The sequence below is a fragment of the Plecotus auritus genome, assembly GCF_963455305.1.
Source record: "Plecotus auritus genome assembly, chromosome: 10".
In the NCBI taxonomy this organism is placed as follows: domain Eukaryota; kingdom Metazoa; phylum Chordata; class Mammalia; order Chiroptera; family Vespertilionidae; genus Plecotus; species Plecotus auritus.
The window spans coordinates 43,814,042-43,826,819 of record NC_137785.1 but is presented as its reverse complement, the minus strand read 5'-3'; the positions used below and the strand labels follow the sequence as shown (position 1 = coordinate 43,826,819).

General features: G+C 41.6%; 1 protein-coding gene across 1 annotated transcript in view; it reads left to right on the top strand.

Annotated features, from left to right (window-relative positions):
• PHLPP2 (PH domain and leucine rich repeat protein phosphatase 2) overlaps window positions 1-11,547 on the top strand; it is an 87,587-nt gene extending 76,040 nt beyond the window's left edge. The window contains exons 16-19 of the mRNA XM_080643484.1: window positions 373-483; window positions 1,296-1,490; window positions 3,745-3,976; window positions 6,487-11,547. Of these exons, the coding sequence (XP_080499610.1) occupies window positions 373-483; window positions 1,296-1,490; window positions 3,745-3,976; window positions 6,487-7,635 (1,687 nt within the window). The 3' untranslated portion in view covers window positions 7,636-11,547. The remainder of the gene's footprint in view (window positions 1-372; window positions 484-1,295; window positions 1,491-3,744; window positions 3,977-6,486) is intronic.
• Window positions 11,548-12,778: the final 1,231 nt, after the last annotated feature.

The following is a 12,778-nucleotide window of genomic DNA, read 5'->3' as shown; positions in this document are numbered from 1 at the left end:
GCACAGAGCACATTACATTACAACATGTAAGAAACAGTACAAGCTCATTCATTGTACCAAGACTTAATTGTATCAAAATACTTAAAATAAGTAGACAGTTGGCTGAAATGTTGAGGTCTTTGTTGTGCCTAGTTTTCATAGAGAGAACAGCGTCAATTGTAACAATATTTGGCCCCTATTTCTTCCTTGTACCCTTTTCCTTTCTCCACCTTGGCCAGTGGGTCAGCACACTACTTTCAAGTGAGTCCCTCTGGAGATGAATCTTAGTCTGTCAATAGACTATTTTATAAAAATATATAGTATTGTTAGGATAGGTTTTGTAAAATACAGAAGCATTTACGGTTTAATCTTCCCTTCCTCCACTTCCCACAGCCATATCACAACCCTGAAAATTGACCAGAAACCTTTGCCAACCACGGATCCTACAGTTACATCAACTTTCTGGAGCCATGGACTGGCTGAGATGGCAGGGCAGAGGAACAAGTGAGTATCTTGGCCATGGAGACTGAGAAACAAGAAAGGTAGCCGCTGACATCTGGGAACTGATCTGATGCTAAACGCCAGGCCATATTCTCTTGTTGGATGTAAACAAATCACAGAATGTCAACATCAGATAAGATCCCTTTGAGACCATGATCCAGTGGGACAAAAACAAGATGAATGTGCAGGCCCCAAAATACCAAATGCTCTCTCATCCCTACCATAAAATGGGCGACTACTTCTTTCTGTACCAATTACAGCTTTATCCTTAAGCTAATCTTCTCCTGTAGATAAGATTGATTGAGATACCCAACCATAGAATGGCCCTGCTTTCTGGTAGCCCCCAGTCTAGTATGATCACCCCTTCATTAGACCTTCTCCAAAGTGACCCAACCAAAGCCCAAATCCTATGCTAGGTCTTACCTACACTCCCCAGAGTTCCATGATGTGCATTCTGCCTTGCTCAGGGCATAATACACTCAACTCATTCAACCACAGGTGTGCACTGGGGGCCTCTGGCTGAAGGGAGTTAACAATACTCGTCTTTGATAACTACTAAGAGAAAACATCTCATCTTTCCAGCTTTGGCAGCATTGCAAAGTTAAAATGTGTACAGCTTCTGAATGTGGCTGAATTCCTGTTATGTCAGCAACTCTTTCAAATGCTGCCTAATTATGTAACACTTTTCATTTGTAGGTTAGGATTTACTCTGGGTCTTCTCCACCCTCAATTAACACTTGGTTTTTTAAAGAAGGCTCCCCAGAGAATAATCCTTTTACCAATAACTTTCTTTGATGTTTGTCTTTCTGGGATAGGCTGTGTGTATCCTCGCTAGCTGTAGATACCTTTGCAGAGGGCGTGGGAGCGGTATACGGCATGTTTGATGGGGACCGGAATGAGGAGCTCCCCCGCCTCCTGCAGTGCACGGTGGCGGACGTGCTTCTGGAGGAGGTCCAGCAGTCGTCCAGTGACACCGTTTCCATGGCTCACACCTTCTTGGTATCTCACAGGTAAGCAGGTGGGTTGAATAATCCCTAACTCAGTTCTGCTTTTGGAAAATCTCACTAAGCCAGAAGGCCAGAGTCTAAATCAGCCGTGGGCAAACTACGGCCCGCGGGCCGGATCCGGCTGTTCTATCCGGTTCTCTTGCTCTCCCCTCCGCTCCTTTACTTTGAATTTATATTAGTTCACACAAACACTCCATCCATGCTTTTGTTCCAGCCCTCCGGTCCAGTTTAAGAACCCATTGTGGCCCTCGAGTCAAAAAGTTTGCCCACCCCTGGTCTAAATTATAGGTACAGGATCAAGATGAGACCTTGCTCCTTCTGCCCTGGCCGTTCTCTCTGTATCAGCATGGAATGTGGGGATTTTGGTGCTTTAAAGAGCCTGTGGAAACCTCTGTGTTTTCTCTGTTAACCCAAAGGCTGCTGAAGATCTGGAAAGCCCAGAAATGATGTGGGAATGGTTGTGTGTGTATATGTGCATTTGGGGGAAGGAGCGTGGTAAGCTTTCATAAGATTCTCCTAAGAGTCGATGACCTACAGAACATTAAGCACTGATCAGATTCATGTGTTTAGAATACTTATTGGGATTTACCAACTAATCTTATAAGCCACTTAAGGGTAAAAACCCTATATAACTAAACTATTGAAAATCACTTAGTAGCTAATGGAGCATCTTACCCATCAGGTGGGCCGGCCACAAAAAGGATACTGACAACTGAGAGGTTGTTACCTTGTACTAGAGGCCCGATGCGTGAAATCCATGCACAGGAGGGGGTGGGATACCTCAGCTCGGCCTGCGCCCTCTCGCAGTCTGGGACCCCTTGCTCCTAACCGCCCACCTGCTCACTCCTAACTGCCCTCCTGCTCGCTCCTTACCTCTTGGCTCGCTGCTCCTTACCACTCGCCTGCTTGCTTCTTACTGCTTGGCTCACTGCTCCTTAGTGCTGCCGTGGAGGCAGGAGAGGCTCCCCCCGCCACTGCCGCTGCACTCTCCAGCCATGAGCCCGGCTTCTGGCTGACCACCAGGGCATAGCTCCTGCGTTGTCTGCCTCCTGATGGTCAGTGCGTGTCATAGCGACCGGTCGTTCTGGTCGTTATGCCATAATGGTTGCTGGGCTTATATATATATAGATATAGAGATAATCAGTGTTGAAATGAAGCAGCCTGGAGTCCAAGCTAGTTTTCTCTCTCATTATAATACAAAGCAAAGAGGCTGGGAAAGGAGTTTAACTTGGCAAAATAAAGGGTTTGGGAGAGAGAACTCTGCTTATGAAGTACCTCCTGAGAGCAGGGCACTATACCAAGCATTTCTCATACCATATCTTTAATTTTCAAAACAAGCCAAAGAGGTGGGTATTTTATTGAAAAATTTCTCAGAGAAATAACTTGCTGAGGATCTATAGCAGTAAATGAAAAAGCTGAATTTGGAACCAGATCTTTTTGATAGCACCTGCTCTATGCTTAGCATTGTGTACCACGTGCTGGGGATGGATGCCATATGTATGGGAGAAATACAGGGGAAATTATGATCCTTCCTTCAAGGAACTTAAACCTAAATGTGCGGTTCTCAATGTTTTGTTCTAGGACAGTGGTCGGCAAACTCATTAGTCAACAGAGCCAAATATCAACAGTACAACGATTGAAATTCCTTTTGAGAGCCATATTTTTTAAACTTAAACTTCTTCTAACGCCACTTATTCAAAATAGTAGACTCGCCCAGGCCGTGGTATTTTGTGAAAGAGCCACACTCAAGGAGCCAAAGAGCCGCATGTGGCTCGCGAGCCGCAGTTTGCCGACCACAGTTCTAGGACAACAGCCTCAGCAGCTTCAACATCACTGGAAACTTGTTAGAAATGCAGACTGTTGGGCTAGTCCCTTATCTACTGAATCAGAAATTCTGGGGGTGGGCCCAGCAATCTGTTTTTACAAACCCTCTAAGTGATTTTGATGCTCTAAAGTTGAAACCACTGAGTCAGGCCATTGTGGTCAATGATTAGACACAAGTAGAAGGAGCAGAGAAAGATGTACCTTACTCTCTCCTTTGACCTCACCCGTTGTGTAAAATTCCTTTTCTCAGTGAGCTAAGCGTGGAAGGCAGAACTCTGTTCACCATCATCACCTATAGCCAGGGACTGCCTTCAGGTGGATAAGGGTGGGGCTGGTTCAGCCACATGGCAGGAAAACAAGGAAATCGTGGCCATGAAGGACTGCCACTTTCTTCTTACTCTAGCTACCAGGTCTTCATTTTCTTTCTAAACAGGAAATTAGGGATGGCTGGTCAGAAGCTGGGCTCCTCTGCTCTTCTTTGTTACATCCGCCCTGACACTGCCGATTCAACAAGTAGTTTTAGCTTGACGGTGGCCAACGTGGGCACGTGCCAAGCAGTCCTGTGTCGAGGCGGGAAACCAGTGCCCCTCTCTAAAGTCTTCAGCCTAGAACAGGATGCAGACGAGGCCCAAAGAGTGAAGGACCAAAAAGCCATCATAACAGAGGTGAGTCTCGCTCTCCACCAGCCACTTCTACTCCCCAAATCTAGTGAATGCTGTTTGCGTAATGGCAGTGGAAGCCCTCTTTCCTCCTATCAAGCCTTGTAAACTGTATCCAAGTCAGATCATAGTATTAGAAGAAAAGCTAATGAGCAGCTAATGACCAGCAAGAAGAAAAGGCAAATTAATTAGAAGGAAAAATCTGAATTTGATGCTTTAGTTCAGCGATTTTCAATCTTTTTCATCTCATGGCATACATAAACTGCTTACTAAAATTCTGCAGCACACCAGAAAATATTCTTTTTGCTGATCTGACAAAAAAAGGTATAATTTTGATTCATTCACACCAGACAGCTATTGTTGTGTTGTCATTTTTTAATTTGACAATCTAAGGGAAAAGAGGTCAGTGCCCCTGACTAAATAGTAAGGTATTGCATGTTTTAAAAATTGTGTCAGCATACCTGTTGAAAATCACTGCTGGAGATGTATAGCTAGCATGTAAAATGAAGGTAAATGTTCCCTTTGGTTAATTTCCAAACAGAAGAGAAACACTCCTATAGTTTGACATCCTATTCTGAAATGCAAAGTTTCAAAATATTTTTTTCTGTTCATAATACAATTGTATTTGGCTTATATGCTCTGGTTATATTTTCTTTTTTAAATAGTGAAGCATCAGTATCTCCACAATTTTACAGGTTTTCTTCTGTTTTAGAAATTAGCATAACATTTTTGCTTTCAAAGAGACTTTGGCAATTCATGTGAGCATTGTTTACTGCAAAGCAGAATTCTGTTCAGATCTTTTGCCCATTTTTAATTGAATTGTGTGTTTCTTTATGGCTGAACTTTTAAGAACTCTGTGTGAATTTTGGATACAAGTCCTTATCAGATATGTGTTTTGTAAATACTTTCTCCCAGTCTGTGGCTTGTCTTCTCATTCTTTTAATCAGTGTCTTTTGCAGAGAAGTTTTTAATTTTAATGAAGTCCCACTTATTTTTATTTCATGGTTCATGTTTTGGTGTTGTATCTAAAAACTCATTGCCAAACCCAAGGTCACCTAGATTTCTTTCTCTTATCTTTTGGAAGTTTTGTAAGTTCACTAAGTCTGATCGGTTTTGAATTAATTTTTGGAAAGGTGTAAGCTCCATGTCTAGATTATTTTTCTTTCTTTTTTGCATGTGAATGTCCAGTCGTTCCAGCAGCATTGGTTGAATAGACTGCCCTTTCTCCATGGAGTTGCCTTTGCCCCTTTGTCAGAGATCAGCGGGCTGTGTCTGTGGGTCCATTTCTGGGCTGTCTGTTCTGTCAGAATTCTGTCAGGACTATCCATGTTAGATTTTATCCAAGGAAGCACAAAACCAAAAAAAGTGTATCACAATGTGGTTGATACCATGAAGATTCTGGAACTCTGAGGCATTATAGTCTTAGGAAGGTCTTTCAGTGAAAACAAAAATGAAAGATACGTTTTGTTTGATTAGTCTGTTCTTACAGAATTTAGTAATGTTGTTTCGATTTTGGGGGTAAAGGGGGTTCTAGACAAGTAGGAAATATTTTTTATAAACGTCGTTTTAAACACAGATATTGTTTGCTTATTTGCTAAGCACTGTGCTTTCATTATTTTGTTCAATCTTCATAATAACAGCCATGAAAGAATTGCTTTTATTTTCATTTTACAGTTGAGGAAAATAAAATTTAGTGTTTGTGATAAGTTCTGGTAAATAGAGAGCCAGGATTTTCACCCAGATAATGACTGCAACTATGAAGTAAATATATTGATGGCTTTAGAGGTTTTGCTTGGTTTTATCTTGAAAAGAAATAAGTATCAAGTATCTGGCAGATGAACATTCCCATCTGTTACTAAGGTTTTTCCGTTTCCTTTAAGTTTGGAATTATACCAGTTGTGACTTGATCTGTTATTCATTTTTGGTTATAATCCTTACAGAGTAGGTAAATTTACTGCAGATTTCAGACTTGTTTAGGCTAAATAATTTTGGAGATTACTTAATGCTTTAGCCACAAAGATTGCCTTAGTCATTTAATATCTTCCTGAATCTTTTCAGTCCTAACTGTGCCTTTGAATGAGAAATCATTTTTAGTGACCCATCTGAGTTTTGGCCTCTCTGAGAATACTAGTGATGGAGAATTAATGACAGTTCTGCTCCCTGTTTTTCTAACAGATGTCTTTCTATTTAAGTACATGCTTAGGCCTTTACTTCATGTTAAAGCAAGTATCTTTTGAGATTGAGGCACCTTTTAGCCACTTCATTTTAATTGGTTTTAACTTTAGTCCTCTGAACTATTCAGTATAACCATCTGATATTTTGTTCTTTTAGAATTTTATACATTTATTTTTGTAAGGCCATTTAAAATACAAGATCTTAGGAAAAATCATAACACATGTCAGTTGTGTTTTTTTGTTGTTGTTTTTTTGTAGAGTCGTAAGCATTGTGAGATAGAAAGATATAAATTGTATGTCATTGTTGCTTGTTTTTCAAAATTTGCATTCTGCTGCCTCTAGGATAACAAAGTGAATGGGGTAACCTGCTGCACCCGGATGCTGGGCTGTACATATCTCTACCCTTGGATCATCCCCAAGCCCTACATCTCTTCCACTACACTTACCATTCAGGACGAGTTGCTGATTCTGGGAAACAAAGCATTGTGGGAACACTTGTCATATACAGAAGCTGTCAGTGCAGTGCGTCATGTACAGGACCCATTAGCAGCCGCCAAGAAGCTGTGCACATTAGCCCAGAGCTATGGTTGTCAGGACAATGTGGGGGCAATAGTGGTTTATTTGAACATTGGTGAGGAAGGCTGCACTTGTGAGATGAATGGGCTCAGCCTCCCAGGTCCCGTGGGATTTGCTTCAACCACCACCATCAAGGACCCTCTCAAGCCAACCACTCCTTCCTCCAGCAGTGGGATCGCCTCTGAGTTCAGCAGCGAGATGTCCACGTCAGAGGTGAGCAGTGAGGTGGGGTCCACTGCTTCCGATGAGCATAACACTGCTGGCCTGGATGCCAGCTTGCTCCCACGGCCAGAGAGGCGCTGCAGCCTCCACCCCACCCCCGCCTCTGCGGTTTTTCAGCGCCAGCCTTCTTGTGCGACTTTCTCGAGTAATCAGTCTGACAATGGCCTGGACAGTGACGATGACCAGCCCGTTGAAGGGGTCATAACCAATGGCAGCAAAGTAGAAGTGGAAGTGGATATCCACTGCTGTAGGGGGAGAGAGAACTCGCCCACGCTCCCAAAGAATTCTCCCGCCCCATGTCCTGAGGAACATGGGAGAGGATTGATTTTGGGGATCCGAAGACAGAACAGTGTGAACAGCGGCATACTTCTGCCAGTGAGCAAGGACAAGATGGAGTTACAGAAGTCTCCCTCCACCTCCTGTCTCTATGGGAAGAAACTCTCCAATGGCTCGATTGTACCCCTAGAAGATAGCCTGAACCTCATTGAAGTGGCCACAGAAGCACCCAAGAAGAAAACTGGCTATTTTGCTGCCCCCACTCAGCTGGAGCCAGAGGATCAGTTTGTTGTACCTCGTGACCTGGAAGAAGAAGTGAAGGAGCAAATGAAACAACACCAGGAAAGCAGGCCCGAGCCTGAGCTGATTGAAGAGGACCGGACCGAGCTCCCCGAGGAGTTTGACACAGCACTGTAATCCTCCCCAGCAGCTCAGTTAGGGAAGGCTGTGTGGGGTCGGGATGGGGACCCTTCCAGAGGCATTTTGCCTCTGCATTTCTAAACCATAGATGAGGGGGGTAGAACTTGGAGCCAAAAATGGTGAGAGCTATCAGGGTCTCACTCTGGATAAGCTAGTAAACACCATCAGTGTTAAGTTCCACATTTAACCTGCACTGGGATTCCCAGAGTTACTGGGAAGAAAGCAGATGTTGCTCTGTATCAGTCCTGCCACCTGCCATTAACCCTTTCTCTCCTAGGGTAATTTTGAGAATTTGCCTGCCTGGGTAGGAAAGGAACTATTTCTGTGGAGGAAAATAACTGAAGATGATTCCCTTTACTGATTGCTGCTGATGGATCTCTATGACAGAGGAATCACCTTATATCTCAACCTAACTGATGGGATGTGATGTGACTAGTCACATGACTTTTCATTCTTCTCTACGAGAATACAGCCTATCAAAATGACGTTTATTGGAAATGTAGAACCAATCAAACAGATAATTTATGTATGTAATGTAACGAGAGCACTTTTCATTGACTGTGAACTTTTTATTTTTGAATCTGCACTCGAGCCAGTCTTCTTAGAGGCAGCCCAGCACCTTGGTCTCCGTAGGCAGAATGAGCATCAGGTGTTGGAGCCTTGCATGAGGGTACTAGGCAGGGTCCTGGAAATTGATTTAAGTGTTGGATGTCAGACTGTGAAAGCTCCTGAGAAGCTTGTGGGAGTAGAATCTTTTTGGGGGATGAAGATGGTAAAGAAGTGAAGACTAAGACTACTTCCCCCAAATCACAAAAAAAGAGAAAAGCTCCTTGACGAATGTGACACCTGCTAGGAGTTTCCCAGCAGGCCTTTGGGGATTGGCCTCTTTTCATAACACCTGATGGAGTGGCAGTCAGCCTCCTGGTGTGTAGGGCCAAGGCTGATGCCGCTCACATCCAGGTAACCTTCAGTAATAGCAGATGACCCTGAACAGAAGGATGGATGGAGCTCAGGTGTTAGGTTCCTTCTCTTACTCTAGAGCTTAGGGATGGTTTTCTAAAACGTTGCAAGTGAGTGGATTGTTCACCTCTTTAGTGTTTAACAGAGTACTGAAAACTGCTTATCCACGTCACATGGTTTGAGAATACTGGGCTCAATTACTAATATAAGAAAGAATTTAAAAATCCTAAGCTTACAGAAAACCTGGTTTACTATATTTTTGCACATTCCACATAACCCTAGCAAAATGCAGTTCCTTCCATATTTCTGTTCTGTTGCCTTTTCCATTAGATTTACTTAGGAAAGTGAATTTCTATTTAATTCCTACAAAATTTTGACACTGCTTGATTTTACCCAATGGGGAATATGCTTTGAGTGATTTCTAGAATACTTTCACAATTAAATAGAAAGCAGAGTGGAACCATTTTTAATTTGTTTCATAAGAAATAATGTTAAAGATAGGGTTGATATATACATAAGTAGGGTCCTGTCCACAAATGGTTGGTCATCATGTATCTTCACCTTTTCAGAGGCCCCAAACCCACATGTGTGTTTTGGTGGGGTACATACACTCTTGGGGGATTCCATACCACTTCAATGACTGTCTAAGTTCAATCCCTCAAGAATCTGAATTTGGGTCCCCAAATTTTCAGGAATACTTGACTTCCCTGTGTCAAACTACTGGTCAGCTACTGCAGAATTTTAGAACTCAGGTCTTGAAGTGGGGAACATAATAGTTCATACAAAGTTTAGGTGCTGTTAGAAAGATGGGAACAATAGTGTGTTGCTGCCTTATTTTTATATAGGAAAATGAAAAAAAAAAAGTGAAAATGAAAATGAAGGAAACACCCAAGATAATAGTGATGGGTGATGTAAAACATCTTTCTACCCAGACAGCAGAAGCTCTGAGTTATAGAATAGTGATGTTGTCTAGAAGAGAAAGTTGTTTTGGGGATATACCACTTTAATAGTATAGTCTCTTAAAAATTGTCCTTTATCTGTGAACCTTCTTCTTGTCTTCTCTTTGTTACCCACCCTATAAATGGAACCATCACAAAACCCACTTCTGAAATGACTTTTCCAGAAGTTAAATGTATTTATTTTTCAGTCAGAAGAACTCCGAAGTTCCAGATGTTCTGTGTAGTAGATTTATTTTCAGGAAATACTAGGTTGTGTTGGGTATCTTTAATATAGGCTATACCAAAACTATTTATTCTTTTTTGTAACTTCCTTTAGTTCATTTTTCTCTGTAATTGCTCTGTATTAACACAGAGGGTAAAAAGGCCATAGCCCATTACCAAAAATATACAGAATCTCCTGACCTGTGAGGTCGTTTGCAGTCATTGTGTGAACCGATTAGACTGTTAGGTGGTGAAAGACAGTAATCTGTCTCCAGGTGAATGTAACCTACTTCCTAGGACTTTACCCAGAGGATGTGTTCTCCAGGTGGGCAGAGAACCATTGATCTCTAGTCCAGAGATCCTGGCCTCTGCATGATTCTCAGGTCTCTGTGTGTACCTCCCATTTAATAGAAAAGTTTAAGAGAATTTCTGAAAATAACATCACTCCTGCTGATGGGAGCAGTTCAGCAGTCCTATGGAAGAAAGAAAAATACATGAGTCTTGGCAGCCATGGTATTCTTCCTTTTATCCAAATGAATTGGGAATATATGTGAACGTTTGAATGCTGGTATATCAAAGCTACCGTGCTACCATAGAGTCATTGAATTACCACTCCTAATGCAAGTGAAGGTTTTATTATACTACTGTGAGTGTGAGTGTGAGTGTGTGTGTGTGTGTGTGTGCAATACACTTATGAGTTCCTTTTCCTGGTGTATAGAAGAGCCAATATGAGCAGCTTGGTAATCATTGGGTGCTATTACAATTGTTTGTAGCGAGTGCTATTTTTCAGGAGATGGAGCCAGTTAGTTAGGTTTGGCTGATCTACTGAATATCATGTGATGCTCTTCTTTCCATGTAGACCTTCAGTAAAAGCAGGTACTTGGAAGCCACAGGCTCACCTTCTCTCTCTACTCAATAATTATTAATGAAGAGACCTCCATAAGGGAGCACTTGGCTGTTATCAATAAATGTACTAATTATTAAATAGTCTCCAAGCCATTCAGTGATGTCTGCAGCATCACGATAGAACTGTCTTGTGTCACTTTTTACTTCCCTCTGGGTGGGGCCTTTTAGACTCCCCAATCATGGAGGCAAGTTAATCTTTCTCTCCAGTTAGTGACTTTTGCCCCATAGCTGGGTAAGCACTTCCTAGATGGAGAAAAGCAGCTACAGTAAATCCTGCTCTGTTTCCCTCATCTGGTGATCATTCAAATCACACATAAGCTCCTTGTACTCTAAATTTCATGCACTTCTCCCAGACGCTATAGGGTTTCCTCTCACTGTTGCCAATGGACGTCATCCAGACAGTGAGTTCCTATCTTACGGTTTTGTGCAATCATTGTCGTATTGTAGTCCTAAGACTCATTATAGTGTATTTTTGATATTTTTGAAATGTGTTAAATTTTTTAATTCAATAATATGAGCCAGAGCATGTTGCAGCAAATCTATTATTTGTAAAAAATAACAATAACAATAATAATAAATAAAATAAAATGGAATATCTTTTTTCATGGCTTTGTTTTAAAATGAAATACCTGTTATTTTATAAATACTTCATTTTAGCATGCAACTGTAATTTTCTCTAACTTGTATGTAGAATTAGTTTCCTAACCAAAAACACCATTAGAATTTTTCTGCTTTTTCTTGCTTTAGGGGAAGATAACAAATGAAACTACATTCCATGGCACTCTATAAAGCTATGAGTTAAGGGCAGAATAAATATTTTTGATCATCTTTTAAGCTGAGATAGCAATAAAGTTTTTTTATGTTAAGAAACATTATATTCTGACTTGGTTTCTATGTTTTTTTGTGTGTTTTTTTTTTAATCCAAAAGACGGGAAACATGGTCCTAATTTACATGCAGGTGATTAGCTGACTAGAGGAAACTCAATTGTAAACAATCTACAGCTCCTCTTAAATCATAGAGCTGCTGGTGATAGAGGTATTCCACGGTGGCAGAAGTGAGATTTTCTGAGTGTGTTCTCTGCTTCGTGTGATATCAATTCCCCACCCAGTACACCGAAGGTCACGAGAGTACATTAGTCACAGCACATTCCAGTGTGTGATTCACTGGTCCCGAGTTTTGCCTCTGCTATTTAGAAAGTTTGAATTTAGGCAAGTTAACCTCTCCAAGGATTCTCTCTCTCAGTTGTTAAATGGAAATCGTATCTCAAGTTGTGAGCTTAAATGAGATGATGCAAAATGCTACCTTAGCTCAGTAGTGATCTGCCACGATGAGCAGTCAGCAGAATGTCAGCTACTGGGTAAATCACTTAACCTTGAACCTTAGTCTCTCATTTAAAACGTGAATGATGAATCTTGACCTGCCTCCTCTAAGTGGTAGGAAATAAGATGTGTTTGGAAACTGCAGACGTGGGGTGTTGTGATCACAGTGAATGATGGGCTCCAATCCCTCGAGAGGGGTTGAATCTTGGGAGCAGTGTTATAGCTGGGCCTACACACAATGTTGGTGTCAGACAGGCCCAAGTCCTCATTTTATCAAGCACAACTCAAACACGGGACATGTTTTAGGAAACCTGGGAATACATGCTAGGGGAGAATAGTGTGCATGGTTATTTTTTTGAGGGGTGGGCTGATTTTTGCTGTAAACTTTTCACTGCTCTCTGAAAACTGTGGGGCTGAGGATGACAGAGTGGAAGCGCCTCTTTGTGGCACAGATGTTTGTATTTTAACCTCACAATGTAGACTTCCAGTTGATTGTTTTCCTTTTTGTAAAAGTATAATCTAGATAATCTCCCATTTCCGGAAGAGGTTGCGTTTTGATCCTTCGCTGGGATCGTTTCTGTAAGAATTAGCTATTGAGAGAATTTGAGAGGAGCGAGGAAAGGCAGTATGTTATAGGGAGGAGAGTCAGTGAACATGCAGGGGGGAAAACATGTTCGAGGAAAATGGCTTTGACTTAATTTTCTAAGTCATTTTGGTAGATGTTGAAACAGGATTATGTTTGCTGGTTTCTTTCTGTATAGATATCAAAATTGCTGTTCCTAGAAATTTCTAAA